We start from the raw sequence: 17946 nt of genomic DNA on the forward strand, positions 1-17946 counted from the left end.
TTGCAATTGGCAAGGTCGTTGGCAGATGCTTCAAGGGAAATTGGATAGAAACAAGACAGGAGTGGGGTTAAGAAATGAGAAAGAATGCCTAAAGAGGCTGTAGAAGGCTGAGGAAAAAGTTTTTCAATGGCCTTAATTTTATTATGAAAACAATCAGAAAGGTCAGCACAGAGTTCCATTGATAGAATTAGCGTATTTCATGTCTCTAATGGAGAAAGAAAGGCGTTCAGCGCGTTAAACAGCTCTTTGAGAAAATCATCTGCCTCAGGGGATTGATAGAGCAACAAAAGCTTTTTGAGCATTTATATTGCTCTATTATACTTTTTCCAGAGCATCCTGAGACGTTGGTTTTGTTTCCTCACCATAACTAGTTCTTCAGTGCCTCTCCAACTTCTTACAACTAGATTTATGAAGTTTTATTGCATCTGAGAAATAGGGGGCTGAGGGCTTAAGTCTCCAACCAGAGTACACTTTCTTAGGTGCAATAGTTTCAATGGCCTTCTCAACCCAATCTTTGAAAAGAGCGGCATCGTGCTCTAACACTCCAGTCTGATCAATCGTGATGGATAGTAAGGCGTCAGCCAAAAGCAAGTCCTTAACTTTGTGCCAGGGTCTGAACAGCTTTTTGATTGTGTAGGAAAGGACACGCGAGTTGGAACTTAAAATCTCAAAAGGAATTAAGACATGATCACACCATGTAAGAATAAGGACCGAAAGTATTTTGACCCGAAGAGGACTGGCCAAAATAAGATCCAAGATATGACCTGCTATATGAGTGGGTCCCTTACAAAGTTGTCCCTAATTAAAAGCTTCCAAGTGCCCAGAAATTGTTGTGCCAAAATGTTGTCAATGTCATCCATATGGAGATTAAAGTCTCCTAGCACCATAAAATTAGCATGGAGAAAATAAAGTTTGCCTAATGTCTCAGAAAGAGATCGTAATTATGTGGCTAATAAAGCAGTGGGAGAATAAAAATAAGCGCATCAGAGACAGAGAAGGTTCAGAAAGAGTAATGGTGAGCACCATGCCCTTCATATTGTCAAAGTTGTTAAGCTTAGTGACAGATCATGGAGATGACACACAATGTATAGTTACAATTTCACCACCAATTTTATTATCTCAATCAAATTGTTTGATGGAGAATTCCTGAGTGATGGCTAGTGCGATATCCGGTACCAAACTATCTTCCAGCCATGTTCCAGTAAGGAACTGAACATCCCAGTTATCATCATCTAACAGGTTAAAAATGTCCAAAGCATGCCTGGGTAGGGAGTGGCAATTTAAAAGACCTCCCCTAAACGATCCTTTTTTTACAAAGAGTCATCAGAAAGTGAGCATCCAGGGAGACTGTTAAATGAGGGCGAGGCTTGATCCAAAGGTAAAACTGCAATTAGGGCAAGTAAAGCCTATACCCGAGCTTACAGCATAAGGAATGCCCAAATGAATACATTGCACAGGGTGTAATGCCCAAAGCTCCCTCTATTTATATTTAATAAAAGGTACTAGATAGGGTACCTCATGGGCAGCGTGGCTGGTGCTGGCCACGATCCAGATGCAGGCAGGCACATAGCAACTTGTCCTAGGTGCGCCTTCGGCATGCCAGCAGCGCGTCCGCTGGGCACGTCCGCTGGGCACGTCCGCTGCCTGTCTGCTCCATCAGCCGGTCCAAATAGCAAAGGAGGAGAGAATTACTTTAGAGCAGCCTCGGGAAAATGGCGGCTCTAGGAGGTCAAAGTGAAAGTTAAGGTGCCAACAAAGAGTCTTTAAAGTAGACTGTAATACAGTACTAGATATCGTTGTCTACTAGCTATCATTGCATGTAGTGGTATCACACTTAGTATTACCAAGAGGGCGATATTGTAAATGTCAGATTTAGTACTACAGAGAGATTATACATTATTTGTGTATGCTCCCCAAGGAATGAGGCTTATTTCCAAATATATCAAAAACAATTTTTAGCCCACCGTCCAGGGACCAAGGGGCATATTATCAAGCACGGCGTTTAAATTATCGCCGCTTTAGCTGCAGAAAACTGCCGCTAAAGTGGCGATAATGGGCTTGATAATATGCCGCAGAGAATTCCAATAGAAGCCCATGTTGACACCAGAACATGGGCTTCTGTGGGAATTCTTAAGGGCATATTATCAAGCCTATTAGAACTGCTTTAGCAGCAGTTTTCTGCCGCTAAAGCGATGATAATTTTAACGCCGTTTCTTGATAATATGCCCCCAAGAACTTTGACCTGGGGATGTGGCACGAGAACTCAAGGCAGTATTAATGCATGCAGTAATAACGTAGGACTCACAATATTGGTTTGGGAGGAAACTCATGTTTCTGCCCAAACTGGTATTAAGAGCCCATACATAATGAGGGGCTTTGTCTTAACCATTACTCTGAAAGCAGTGAGTCTCTGAGCACAAGTTTTGAATAGTGTCAGTACTGAGGTTTGCTGCTCACAGACCTATAAGTGTGGTTAAAGCCAGTAGCCAGACATAATCAAGTTGGGAACTAGATGCCAAGTTAGGGAAGCAGAACTTAGCATTCCAGATACCAATGAAAGTGTAGAAAAAGAACAGTCCTTAGGCAATGACAGACGCTTGCCAGCTGTGAAGGTCACAGGTGAACAGGCAGAGAAGAGACAAAGAACAGAAGACTGAATAAACCTAACCCAACTGGGCAGTTTGAGACACACTAGAGGAGTATAGGAGTGCCACATGCTGGTTGCAGCACCAGTGAAAGATTGATTACAATCTAGAGATGTTTTGAATATTGTGGTTTGCAAATGTAAGGCTTCTTTGATCCTGAGGTCCATATGTCCACCAGCAATGGTCAATTCCGGACTGAAAATGTAATTCAGGACTAAGGAGAAGTATCCGAAATGTCTATGTTTGGAGAGTAGCACATTTGTGGTTTTAGGAAAATCCGGTGAGCAAGGATTGGGGAGTACCATCCAAAATGGCTTAATCTCCATGGAGTTGCTGCTGTTTTCAAAAAAGGTTAGACCGAGACTCAGGGAACCGAAGGCACATGTAGGCGGTCACCCCTGCACCTGTTCTTTGTCAGCGTGCGCTCATCCCCCATAGCTGGGGTAGTGTGGGCACACTGCATTATACTCCCTGCCCACTGTATGCTGGCAGAGAGCAGATGGTTGTGTGATGGAACCCACATGCGTTTACAATGCAGTCACTACATGGACTGTGACAACGCCTTGCTTTCGGGAGCGCTGTTTTTTGGACTAGTATAAATTACTATTTCAACTCCAGTCTACGCGACAGTAGGGAAGGTGTTGGACTTAAAAAATCCAATACCAGTCCAACAACAGCCTCCTACAGCAAGTCGTTGTGATGACTTTCAGGGTAAAGTAACGAGTGGTAACGACAAAGTCGGGGTAGTGACTGAGTTGTAAAGGCAGGTCGCTTGAAAGACCTTCAGTGTAAAGGATGTTATCCGAAGCAGAAAACTGCTGGCTCCTCACTTGCAGCAAGTCAGTCTGTGCCCCCGCCCCCCGAAAAAAAGAGATTACAGTAGCACAAGAGAGGGCTATCTGCACTGCTTTTGAAAGAAACTAAAGCTGTGGGAGCCTTGGTTTTGCACAGGCACACACCACAAACAATTAGAGGTTGACTTCCATTAGCAACCACAACGGATTCTGGCAGGGGAGCTGCTAGGGTATGCAGGGGCCCTGGGACTCCCCTCATGGACCTCAACAAGATGAAGCCAGTGAGTGTCCTGTGCAGCAGCAGACGTCCACAAAAATTCTAATAAAAAAAAGGAGAAAGAAAAATAAATGATCTGCTATAATTTAAATATATTTTGATGCACAGTGGTGCCCCATCTCAGCACCACCTTTTCTAAGTGTTCTGGGGGCTGGGGGTAGTACAGCAGGAAAGGGCGAGAACTATAATTACTTAAGGGCATAAGTTACCGTTATGTGAGATAACAATAACTGCTGAATTTCAGTGATGTTGTTAATTTAGAAAATAATGTTTTAACTGTCATTTCCAACTAACTATAACCTCCTCTTAACTTTTGTTTTGTTTCAGTTCTAATGTTCTTTCAGATACATAACATATATTCCTGCTGAGGCACACCTAACAACCTTTAACCTTTGTATTTTTGTATCAACATTAAAATTAGTTTTAAAATGTTAGGAAATAGTATAAAATATAAATAACATAATTAATGCAATGAAAACTATTTGACCAATACTATGAAAAACATTGAGTCTAAGAATATTAAATATCCTATGCCCATCCTAGTTTATGGAACAGCAGGGAAAGTGCTACATTTCAGAGGGGTTAGATTTATTATTCCTACTCCAGTCACCACAATATCAGGGAAAGTGCTAGATTTTCGAGGGATTAGATGTACTATTCCCACTCCAGTGAGTGCAACAGTAGGGAAAGTGCTGGACTTCGAATGGGGGAAATGTACTATTTCCACACTAGTCTAAACACGAGTGAGGAACGTGTTTGAGTTCGAAAGGGTTACATTTACTATTCCCACTCCAAACATTACAACAGTAGAGAAAACACTGGATTTGGGGGGGCATTTACTATTCCCACTCCAAACAGCGCAGCAGTGGCGAAAATGTTGGACTTTGACACTATTTGTCTATATCAAGTAGGAATCCTACATTATCTATTCTTGTACACGAGCACTATAATGGCCCTTATTTATGATTTATTTCATGCAGTGCAATGCAGTATTCCACCGTGTTGTGCTGCATGAAAAGGAAAGGGCAGGAATGCATGCACATTATTTATTATTACATATCTCATTCATGTCCTTTTCTAGCTCCAACGCCCTTTTGGCTGACTAGAGCAAAAACAGGCACGCTTGTGTCATGGTGCAAGGGTGCCTGCATCATAGACAGGAATGTTTTTGTGCAGGAAGGGGCACCTTCCTGCACAAAAACAATCCTCAGACACATTTTCCTTCTTTGTATGTGTGCTGGAATGCAGCACACCTAGAAAGAGGAAAGAATGAGGAGAAATAAAGATATTTCTCCTTGTTACACCTCACCTAAGGGATGCATAACATTTTGAAGAATTTCCAGGTCTGCCACTAATGGTAACTCTGGGAATGGGCCAAAATCAATGGATGGATGCATGGGAACACCCACCCATGCAGGGACATGCAAGGTAGCCTTGCGTAGCTTGATAATTCACCTGCAGGTTTTGCGCCGCCCTTGCATCCCCTTGCGTGACACAGGGGCGACGCAAAACCTTGATAAATCTGGCCCTTTACTAATTCCAACTCAAAAACTGGTTTTAGACCAGACATTGATTATAGTGATGACATAAGGAAACCAAAAATGACCTGCAAAGTTCTGGATTTTTTTTTAAGGACTGAAACTTTTTAGGCACAGCCCCCAAGCAAAATGTTATCTGTAATTTATAAAGCCACGCAAATCAGACATACGTGGCTTTATATGTGAGTTTTCCCAAAATATAACGCAAGGCAGCTCTATGCGCTGGTTTGCGTTAAGGATGCGTTCCATAGGAAACAGAAAGGCTGTGGCTGAATGTAGTTAGTGCTCCGCAGACAGGTGAAGCTGCGAGCAGGAGGCTGTGTAGTTATTAGTCACCGGCGGTAGGTGGCAGCATCCGCCAAGAGACCAAGGGTTGAACAGCTGCTGAGAGCTTCGTCTCTCTTGTGAGGCAGTAAAGAAGGCACCAGAACAGTGCGGCTTGAGAAAATACTTGGGATCGATGGTTTCAAAATGAACACCAGGATGAATTTATGGGACGGACTCACCCCTCATAAATAAAGAAGCTCTTATGGGGCATATTAGCAAGGGCTGGCGATATAATTATCTCCTCTTTAGCGTCTGTTTTCGGGCGATAATTATATCGCAATATCATGAAGGACACGCTAGCACGTGTTTCTTTGATGTCAAGCCCGTTTTTTCACAGCCTCGCCTCGCATTGCTAATGAGATGCAAAGAAGGCGTGGCTGTGAAAACAACACATGAATATATCGCGAAGGCAGCTTCGCGATATTAACAAGGAGGTGCAATGATAAAAAAATCGCACTACCTCGGCCTTAACGCTGGAATTTAACGTCTGTTAAATTCCAGACTAAGGCATACTAATAATGGTAGGTGGATTATGCTGATACGACCTCAGGTTCGTATCAGCAATGTTATCGCTGTTAAAAACCAGTGATGTTCCACGGTAAACACTGCTATCGCTGAAATATTATCGCCATAGCACTATGTATTGTTAATATAGCGTTATCATGGCGATAATTTTCAGCGATAGCCGGCGATAATATTTCTACCGCTATGTGGGGCCAGCGATAATTATCGCTGGCCCTTGTTAATATGTCCCTGTGGTTGTGCATAGAATTGTAGCGCAACGAAGTTATAAAACTTAATCTAAAATATATTGTCAAATCATTGCACAATATCTTACAGAAACGTCTAATATCTGTCCCTAGGTGTCCTGAAAGAACTAAACAAACATCACCGTCTCACTTTTTTAAAGAACAACATATATAACTACATGGCCTTTAACCAATCACAACACAGTGGACATCTTATATTTGCTCATCTGTTTCAACAAGGAAATTGAGCCAAAAATGCTAATGGAATATTTCCCGAAGATGTGGTAATTTTTCCCCACAGAGCACAGTTAATCATATTTCTTGAATTAGTGCTTGAATGCGGAAGCTGCAAGGGAGATTTCACAAAACAGACATTTTCTTTCACCTTCAAACAAATATATGAAATTATTTCTCACGTATTTATATGTACATAGTTTAAAAAATAAACACTGTTTAATCTTTACTGCTGGATGTACAGCGGAAAGGAGGCTTAGGAGACTAGCAGTACAAAAATCAATAATGTGCCAAAGCGTGTAAACAAGGGCATTAACAAATGCTGTTTACATATGTTGTTATTGCAAATGGAGTTCATAATATTGCAGCCTGCCCTGAAAAGTAACAAGAAAGGATTGATTTTGTATAGAGTGAATTTAGGAGGTACACATCAGAATGCAACAGTCAGTGTGATGTTTAGGAGGGCTTTTCAGGTGTATGCATTCAATTGAACCACTTACAGGAAGACGGACTGATAAATGAAATTGGGGATAGCAGGAGTCAAGAGAGTGATGCACCTCTGGGTCGGGTCATACCTTCCTGTGTGCATATTTTAAAGAACTGATTGCAATATGTCATGCAGATAGGTGCCCTATCACACCAGACCTGAATCAACCAAGCAAGTGAAAAGAAAGAGATTGCCTGTCAATTGCAGTGCTTAATTTGAGCCGGTGGTTTCCGGTGCTCAGCATTGGCACTTAATCATCAACACCGGTGCTATAGATTGATGAGCACCAGTTAAGGACACACTCATTTTTGGTAGGCATGGGGAGATTAAGGGCCAGATGTACGATCTGCCAATTAGCGAGTCGTAAATTGTGTTGCAGACTCGCTAGTTTGCGATTCACCATGGGGTAGCAAATTGCATGCCTCATGCATATTAATGAGGCTGCCACAATTTGCCACCCCATTGGGCATGGCTGGCACTCCCAGGGATGGTGGCCTGCTGGGGCCAGCAGACCTCCATGTCTGGGACTGCTTTTAAATAAAGCAGTTTTTTTTTATTGCAGCCCGTTTTCCATAAAGCAAAAAAAGGGATGCATTCAAAAATTAAAATAGAAACTTTTCAGTTTAATTTTTTGAGGGCAGTCTGTGTTCCCTGGGGCCACTGCCTGCCCTTAAAAAATATTTGAGCATGCATTCACAAATGGGTACGGGTCCACCTCTGAGAAGGGTGGTAAACTGCGAGTGTTTTGAATTCACAATTGCGGTTGCAAAACATTCTTACATAGCTGAAGGAGTCACTATTAGGAACACCCCTTCCTAATAGCGAGTCGCTAATCCTATTTTGGGAGTTGCACATAGATTTGAGACTCGCAGCATAGAATTAGTACATAGGCCACAGGTTTTTTGCGGGCGGAAATGGGTCTAAAACCCATTTGCGCACACAAAAAAACCTTTGTACATCTGGCCCTTAGTGATTTGCCCTGAATCACAGGATGCTGGGCTGATGCCAAGACTCAAACCTGGTTTCCCAGCTCCAAAGTAGGCAGTTCTGGCCATAACGCCACATCATCTCCCCACTTCCTGGATAGTAGTTGGCTCTGTTTTGGGTGGCGTTACAGGAGAAATGGGCTGGTGCAAGCTGCCTCCAGACGGTATCCCCAGCATAAATTTTTGCATGAATTAAGCAATGGTCAATTGTAGATGTTTGCATTACCAGGCAAAGATATGCACTCTATTGTAACAATGTGGAAGCATGTTGACAAGGAACTGGCGGAGTGTAGCGTTGCTGCAAATTTTGCAGCGCCGCAGGGATGTGCCGCATCTACAACAATATGGCCCACCCATGTTTTTTCCCTAGCGCTGGTGCTAAAAATAGGTGCCTAGTGCCAACACAGAGACCCTTGGGCCATAGTGCAATAGTGCCTGCGTTGCAGAGAATAATTGTTTATGTGCTGAAAGGTGTCCCTTCCTGTACATAACAATCAGTAATCACGATGTGTTACTTCTGTGTGTGCTGCATTCTTTAGCACATGGAATTATCAAATCACCATTATTTAATGATTGTTTATGAGCAGGAAGGGACACTTTCTGGCACATAAACAATCATTAATGGCATTTTGCTCTTTTTATGTGTGCTGTAGAATGCAGCACACATAGGAAAAGCAAAAATGAGGAGAAATAAAGTATTTCTCCTCGTTGCGCCATTCTAACGCCTTCTATTGCATGGTGTTAGTTTTTGACGCTGCCTCAAATTTACACATCCTTGTAAATCTTGTGCAGCGTCAAAACGCAATAGGTGTTGTGGTGGAATGCCCGCAGCAAAACCCACTGCATGCCCCTTACAAGCAGATATCTGCATGAAAGCGTACCATATTTACGAAGCGGCGTTAAGCCACAAAAAGTGGCTTAACTCTGTCACATGGCCCATGGGGACATTGTCGTCTTCCCTAAGTTAGCATGAGTACGCTGCAGACCGTTCGCTGCTTTGCGCACGTTACCACATGAGTTTATTTTGCAAGTGACATTCTGAAACTTTCAGATAAGAACCTGCAGTTGTTTTCACGCTTTGCAGGTTCCTGTGATTTAGTCTGAACATTGTGAACTTGGTCGAACAACAATGCCCCTTGCTATTCCGTTCTGGTCAGGCCATAACACCTGGAAAAAACATTCATATGAGCTGTTGTTTGGGAACACATACTTGGAGAGGGACAGTTCCAGGGAGATGAGCATGACAGCACCTATGATGTAGATCTGCCAAATATATACTGTGGTAAAGGGTCTGCTGATAACGCCAGCGATCTTCTAGTATATAATCATCTTGCTCTATACAAGGGGAAGGAGGTTAGGGTAGGCTCTCATTCATTATGATAGCTCCCTTTTATGATTTACGAACTACTTGCTATGCTGACCGTACTTGTGTTATGTATTTTTCTGCTTCTTGTGGCACTTATACTGCATACTAGAGCACGTTAGTTAAAATAAATATATTAAGCTTGTTCATGTCTCTGTCAGATCTTATTGTGGACGAGTACAAAAGTGTGAGCAAAAGGGTGTGTCTTGCAACCACGATTCCTGAGATAGTCGGGAGTGTTGTGTTCTAGGGTGTCTAATCACTTGTTCCTCTGTGAGTGAATAGGAGGGCAAGTGAGACACTACAGCTAGTCGGTCCCGGGCTTATGTGTACTAAGGTGGTAGGATAACTCAGTCCCTACATACTAAGGCCACATAATTCCATGCATAGTTCTGTTTGTGCGCAGAATCCCTGCAACAACTCCACTTTGTAAAAAAGGTCAGGGCATTGCGCCACCGGAACGTCAGAAAAGAGATGTTTCGGGTGCGTAATCCCCTTGTAAATATGCCCCGTGGTGCAGAGCCCCTGAAGAGTACAGAACCTGGGACATAAGGTCCCCTCCAGCACCATTTTGGGGCAGCCATGGATAGTGCGCTGGTTCCAAAGTCAAGCACATACTTTGGCAGGATTTGAGCTACCACACATCTGAAACGATCTCTATGCCATAAACAAGTGAAACATATTGTGCGGTTGAGGCAACAGTGAAGCCACCAATTCAAGCAAGGATTGCACACATTGTAGAGTTTCAAGGCCAGCTGAGGTTTATTTTGCCTCTAGGTGACACTGGAAATTCACAGCCTCAGAGGTTCTAGATCCCAGGAGCAGTCCAGTTTGTTGTTAGTGGTAACAACTCAAAGATGTGTAGCTGATGAAGTACTAACAGAAGTCTTTCATTGATGTTCTGTACTTGTCATTTTCAGAAGGACTGTCAGTTTGCATGAAACCATCCCCTCTCTGCAGCTCACTCCATACGTAGTTTCACAGCTAGGAATCGGGAACGTTTTAAGGAAGTTTGAGTGTGACCACGTATTTGTAGATGGTCAGGCATTCTCGATCTCTTTCCGTTTCCCCGATGATTAGTTCCAAAAGACTTATTTCGTCCATGTCGGATCTGTTGTTCACAAGAGTTTCTAATTATTTGATTTTCTTTTCCACTGAAGGCACTTACATCTTATATTCCTGCTGAAGCATTCTCTCGATAGACAACCAAAGAAGAATGGGCTTCATTGAATGTCATATATTTTCTTTATATATTTTTAGTCGGCACCGTGCATGTTGGACACTTTGTAGGTAAGAATTGGAGGCCAAGCCTCACCAGTTCCATGCCATCTTTTTTTCTTAAAGAAACATTGTCCCTTAAAGAAGGATAGCAAGGTGTACCATTGGAGATCTGAAGTTTGCCAGTAATGAGGCGTACTTAGTCAGTGCTCTTTGGCTCAGAAATGTTATTAAATTCTACCATGGCAGATAGGTAAAAAGCTATGTTTCTTTACAACATTTAACCTGAAGCAATTCCATCGACAGATCTACATGGAACATGGTTGCACCAACCCAAAGCTTAATGGCCTGTCTATTTAACCATCAATGATTTTTCTTAGTCTTCAGGCCAAAGATCAGTAGAAGAGAGTTTTCCCCAACAATGAATACCCCATCTCATGTTCGGCGGAGAAACCTTCTCAGAGACATTTCCTACTGTTGGACAATTTTTCTTACAAATCCGGCATGCTGACCAGTCAAAGTTCAGTTTGTCTGCCTATCAAGGGCTCTCCTCAAAGCCCCTTTAACATCCTTATTTCTGAAACTGTAGATGAAAGGATTGAGGAGAGGAGTCAAGAAAATGTACATTATGCTTGCTATCCTGTAATGAAGAATAGTCGTTTGTGTATCGGGTCGCATGTATATTGAAGCTACCGATGCATAGAAGAGCATGACCACCATACTATGTGAGGAACAGGTGGAGAAGGTCTTGCGCTTGGCTGCAGCAGTTTTTATCTTTAGTATGGTGTTGACAATGTATCCATAGGATATGAAAATGGATAGAAATGGGACTAATATGATGCTACTTGCCTCCACAAAACCTATGAGGTTAATGAGGGCAATGTCTGAGCAGGAGAGGTTCCAGAGAGGTGTATGTTCACAGAAAAAATGTTGGATCATGTGGGACCCACAGTATGTGAACGTGGAAGTCCACACCGTGTACAGCAATGAATGCAGACAGACAATGATGTAAGAAATGGATATCAGAAGAAAGCAGACCTTTGTACTCATCACCATGGTGTAATGGAGAGGTCGACAGATGGCCACATACCTATCATAGGCCATCAAGGCCAGGAGAATGTTTTCCATGCATGCAAGGGCGTGAAAGAAGAACATCTGTGTGAAACAGCCCAAGAAAGTAATAGTCTTAGTTTTATGAAGGAGGTCGAATAAAAGTTTGGGTATAGTAGTGGAGATGAAACCGAGATCTACCACTGACAGGCAGCAGAGGAAATAGTACATGGGGGTGTGAAGGTGGGAGTCAGTAACAATCAATGAGATGATGACAATGTTTCCAAACAGTGTCACGATGTATGTGATTAACAAGATGAGAAAGAGGAATTTCTGATTGTCACCGAGGTCAGAAAATCCAAAGAAGATAAATTCTCTTGCAGTAGTTGTGTTGCTTTTTTCCATACTTGACATAATCTAAGACAATAAAAAAATTGAAATCATTATTGGGTACCATAGGGTATGAATAACAACCAAGCATGGGAAGAACATAATAGTTTTCTTAGTAAATGACACCATGCCAGACAGAATATGCAAGAATTGTGATAAACTCTCTGCAATGGTTGACTATAATGGTGCAGGTGAGCACGGTTCCCTTCCTTGCACGTAGGAATACCTCATAATATTGCTATCTGGTTGTTTTCTTTTAACAAGCCCCTCTCTTTACACATTTCAGATTTTGTGGAATCTATACAGGTGGCTGTGGTCACTTTCTTGCTTTTTTGCCTTCTTAGGCATAGGGAGGTATACACACACTCCATGCCCTTCTGGCTGTTCTACGGTTTCATCCTTGTATTGTCTTTTTTAACTTCATGCTATTCCAACAAAACATTTCACTCCTGAATCATGACATAGTAAGGCAAAGGGAGCATTGATAGTAGAAATGCTATTTGTTTCAACACCCGTGTCCTGTTTATTTCCCGGTCCTGGAAAAATAGGGAATCCATATTTGCTCTGCAGGGGCTGGAGTCTGGAAATTACAGAAAGAACTCCAGCTCACTAGAGCAGCAGAGAAAAAATGGCAACTTCCACCAATTGTACTGATTTCTCCAGAAACACTATTGCAGAGGTTTTATCTTTTATATAAAAATATGCCAATTTCAGCATACTGTGGGATTTTAGTATTCATTTTGATGATTCTAATAGTTGCTCGGAGTCAGCACTTGCTGGCCACAATTTGTTTTTAATCCAGCCGGACATGTACTTAATCCCATATTTACTAATCTGCCTCTTCTTGTTGTAGACTCTCCCATTCCTTTGATATGGTCTGCAGTGGCGGGGTGGTGGGTGGGCGGGGGAGGGGCAGGGTGGGATGGTAGTGAAGTCCGACATCCGATGGACAGGAGTAAGGTAAGTAATTAAATAAATAAAACAATTTACCTTGCGCGCACTGCATCGCCAACTCAGCGACAGCAGTGCACGCAGTGCAAATTGTTTTATTTATTTAATTACTTACCTTACTCCTGTCCGTTGTATGTCGGACTCCACTACCCCTTCACCCTGCCCCTCTCCTGCCCCCCGCCCTACAGCACTCCCTCAGCGAGCCGCCACTGATGGTCTGACCATCTGGTCGTTCTGATGTCTTTCTCTAGGCAGACAGGTAGCTACATCGCCCCCTGGTTTGATGATTCTCTTCTAGTCTTGAAGAAAAACTGGAAGTGCCTTGAATGCAAATGGCAAAAACAGTTTGATGCTCAGGACAAAGACAAGCTTAAAATGCCTCATTACCGGCAAACTTCAGATCTATGTCAGATCTATGTCAAGTTCAGATGCTTGCTCTGAACTTTCTACAGTGAAAACATTTCTAAGTACCAAAATTCTTTAAGAGATCTATCTCAAATAGTCAAATCTCTCATTCATCCCAGTAATATGTCTCTGCTGACTTCCTTTTAATAAAGTTGCTGATATTCGTGCTTCTTTTACTACTTATACAGAAGATATCTTCATTTATAGACAACAGTATGATTCTGACCCACCTCTCTCTTCTTTTAATCGTCTTGAGGAAACTCATTTTAACGCAATCTTAAATTTAAATAAGCCTGGCTGTCCCCTAGATCCTCTTCCACCTGAAGTCCTGACGAGGACCAGTCCCATTTTAGATTCTTTGCTTGTGTTATTACTCAATGCTTCTATGTGTGAAGGTAGGGCCTCCTTGGCTTGTAAACATGCCTTGGTGATTCCTTTACTTAAGAAACCTGATTTAAATGCCCTTTGGATGACATACTAAAAAGGTTACAGCCTTAATCTTTTTACTTATGCTGATCTCATTCAAATCATTGTCTCTTTGCACTCTTTCGACTCTACCATGCCATCCATCCTGAGTATGTGGTTGACGGAGGCCGCACACTAGATAGGAAGAACATGTCTAAACTTAATGGTAATAAGAAGTGCCAGGTGTGGGGAATCTGCATAATCAATGGTGTCCAACAATTTTTGTTGCTCTCCTCTCTTCAACTTGGGAAGTTAATAGCTTAGGCTTGTGGCTTGAAAACAAACTGATGACAACATTTCAAGTCAAGCAGCTGCTGTCTGCTTTGGCTTATTCAGCTATTGAAGGAAGTTGTTCTGGCTTTTGCCAGTTTCTTCCCAGAGGACCATTGTGAGTGCCTTAATTGGTTCATGCCTTGACTATGGTAATGTCTTAAATTTATGAGTTACTAAGTCTGCTGTGAAAAGACTTCAAATTGTGTGGAACGTGGATGGTCACCTACTATTTCACACTCCAAAATTCAAATTGGTCTCACTACATCTCTGGCAACAAGGACATATGTGACAGTAAATTTGTTCTAGCTCGCATAATTGAACACAAGGAAGCTGCCATTTAAAACATCTTATACGGTTAAGGCACCTGTTGTAGAGATATTTGTGTGCCCAGCAATATTGAGGAGATTATAATAGCAGTGAGATACCTCTAGTGGTTAATGAAGTTCTGTGAGAGCTCTGCTAGGGTTAATATGCCTGCTACAAAGCACATTGTGTAACATGAACATCACAGAGATGTATTTTATATAAACACGTAAATGGGTTACTGCTTTCGACACAGATTATTTTGTGACTTCTAGTTCATAAATTACAATCCTCCTACTATAGGGCAGTTATCTATTTATCTGCTTAAATGAGCTGCATGCAAACTGTAAATATTGGTTATTATTAGCTTTTCTTGATCATTTATTATTCTAAGATTGCAAGGAAGGCTTCCTTTGAGAAGTATTAAAGTCTTGTTAGTATAATAACCACAATCACTGCGTTACTTCTTATATTCGGACTATGTTTCTCACGTCCATTCACTTTTAATATATAATGTCTTCAAGTATGGGTGATATGTGAATCCTACCCCTTATAACACTTATTTTCGTATGTAATATTTCCTGTACATTGATTTACATACTTGCATTATTAATTGTGCATCACTGTGTCTTGTAAAGCCCCCCGAAACCTTTTACTTGGAAGTGTAGCACTGCAAAAGAATTAAGTAGAAAAATAGTAGTTGCCATTTTTTTAATTTTTGGGGGGAAAAATACCTTTATTGACAGAATTGCATAGACATTTTACAATCTTGCATCAAATCAGAGCACCGTAACATAGCAACGATTGAGGATATAAAGGAGGGCCAATTACATAGACCAGCAAAGTACAACAACTTGAATAAACATTACTTTGGCACATCTGGACAGTGAGCAACAGTGGATATAAATCAGGCAAACTGCGGGAGAGGGAGCGGGCCTGACCGGAAAGGGAATAAGAATGGGGTAAAGGGCGTCCCCAGCACATGGACACTCTACGCCGCACGAGGACAAGCAGCATAGCAATCAAGCGGCGGGACAAAACCTAGGAGGCAGAGCAGAGGGTCAGGTCGAACAGGTGAGGAGGTGATCTCGGAGATAGCAGTACAGACCTCACGCCAACAGTTGGAGACCTTTGGGCATCACCAGACGAGATGGGAAAAGTCCGCCGCGGGAGCAGAACAGCGCAGGCATCTATCCATGGGGGTGAGTCCCAGCTTATGTAGCTGAACGGTGGTGCAGTAAAGCCTATGCAAATATTTAAAATGTAATAGGCGCAGGCGATAGTTCGGGGATAATCGCTTTGTCTGGTTGCAACAATAAAGCCAGTCAGCTTGGAAAATTTCAACACCAAGGTCCTCGCCCCATGCCACACGAGCGCGGTCAGTGGAGATGGAGGTGGCTGCCAATGTGAGGGCATAAAGTTTGGTCACCAACTTCCGAGGAGAGGGAGACGAGTACAGAAAATCAAGAGTGGTCATCGAGGGGGGAGGCAAGGGGAACGTAGGATGCAGCTACCTGCAGATAGCTCGTAGCTGATAAAAAAGTAAAGTATCCATGGGACCGGAATCGTCAACGGGAAAATAGATTGTGTTCCCCGCGTTGAGATCCGCCAGTGTAGTCAACCCCAGGCGAGTGGCATGTTTAGCCATAACAGAGGGCTGGAGAGGAGGGAAAGCCGGATGCCGAACGATTGGCATCGTATTTGCCGAGAGCGCCAGAGCACCGGACAGACGGCGTAGACCATCCCAGACCCAGCACAAGGTCTCAACCGTGTCGTGCGTGGGGGTTTGACAGGGACAAACAGGGCAGTGACGAGTGGCCACGGGGCAGCGAGGTCCGCCTCAACCACCACATGTGGCTGGAAGGGAGTGGGATGAATCCAGAAATGCAAAGAACTGGCCTAAGCACAAAATGCATAAAGCTTAAAGTTAAGGGCGCCCAGGCCACTGCACGACATCGGGAGGGTGAGAGTGTCATGCACGATCCTGGGTTGCCTACCAGCCCAGGTTAGAGAGGTGATCAGCGAGCGAATCCTACAAAAAAAGTGGGCAGTGAGGGGAACAGGGATGTTCAGGAAAAGATATAAAAATTTCGGGAGGACCACCATCTTGGCAATAGCTATGCGACCGGCCAAAGACAAGGGTAGCCAGTTCTATTGGGGAATCTTGGACTCGAGCCAGTCCACCGCACGACCGAAGTTAGCCCTCCAAAGTTCATCCACGTCCCTGCTAAGCCAGATACCCAAGTAGCGAGTAGGGCCTGATGCCCACACGAAAGGGAAGTCCGGAGTGTAGGGCGTAGTGGCGATGGTGAGAGGAAAGAGGACTGACTTACTCCAGTTCACCTGGATTCGAGAATAACCTCCGAACCGTATGATCTTGCGTACCAGAGGACTAAGATTTTCTTGGGGGTGGCGGACATACAGCGTAATATCGTGCACGTACATGGAGACTAAGAGGGCACAGGCTGTGAAGCCAATGCCCCTCTGGGTGTGGTGTTGTCGGAGTCTGGAAGCCAGTGGCTCCATTGCGATAGTGAAGAGCATGGGTGAAAGCGGGCACCCCTGGCGGGTACCACGTCCGATAGGGATTGGATCAGATATTTGCCCATTAATTCGAAGACGGGCAGTGGGTAGAGTGTATAGGAGTAAAATTTTGAGTATAAATACTGGGCTGAAGTCAAGACGTGGAAGGAGAAAGAAAAGGAAGAGCCACTCTAGGGTATCAAGGGCCTTAGTGGCATCAAGAAAGGCGGCTACTGCGGGGGTAGTTTAAATCATTAGTTGTGTAATTACTCATTCACTTGAATAAACCTTTTATTTTTACAGAGCATGCACATCTTTTACAATAAGCTGCCTCCGAGTCACAGTCTCTCTAAAGTACTTGTGAAGTGATAAACCAAGTGCCTTTGTTGCCTTCCACTGCATTGGAATCTAGGCAGTAGGCACCAGATAGCACCCAGCCAGACTGATACTTGAATAAAAGAAGGGCTCATGGCCCTTTAAATGAGCCATTTGTCTTGGGTCCACTGAAAGTAAAAGGAAGAATGCCCCCTCTTTGCTGGCTGCAGGTTACTGCTCCAAACATAAGAGACAACTTGCGGGTGCTGCTGAATTATGTCCGGTGTCGGCAAATGACACCACAACAAATTTGGCATATTTCCCTGGGTCAGTCGGATCCCAGATCCAGCCCAGAAATAGCTGCCTTAACTGGGATCTGGTGAAATTCCTGCACTGCTTCTGATGTATGTAGTATCCTAGATATCACCATCATGGTATGAAGAAATGATTTAAAATAATTACCCACACCTTCTCAGGACCTCAACTGTAACACACAATTGTGTGCAGATGGTAGCAGAATATGTGCAGCATTGATGCAGTGGCAGTCATTTGTGCAGTTTTATTTTAACATTCCAACATAATTGATGGCCATGCTGGAATGGCAAATTAAAACCCCTGCGCCACTGGAGTGTCACTTTTTGTGACAGCGGCAA

The 17946-nt window shown here is 43.2% G+C and overlaps 1 protein-coding gene across 1 annotated transcript; it reads right to left on the bottom strand.

Moving 5' to 3' along the window:
• Window positions 1–11140: 11140 nt before the first annotated feature.
• Window positions 11141–12073, bottom strand: LOC146796927 (olfactory receptor 1M1-like). The gene has a single exon (XM_085631453.1). It carries the CDS (start codon window positions 12071–12073, stop codon window positions 11141–11143), a length of 933 nt encoding a protein of 310 aa, XP_085487579.1.
• Window positions 12074–17946: the final 5873 nt, after the last annotated feature.

Source organism: Triturus cristatus, chromosome 10 (assembly GCF_964204655.1).
Source record: "Triturus cristatus chromosome 10, aTriCri1.1, whole genome shotgun sequence".
Classification (NCBI taxonomy): Eukaryota; Metazoa; Chordata; class Amphibia; order Caudata; family Salamandridae; genus Triturus; species Triturus cristatus.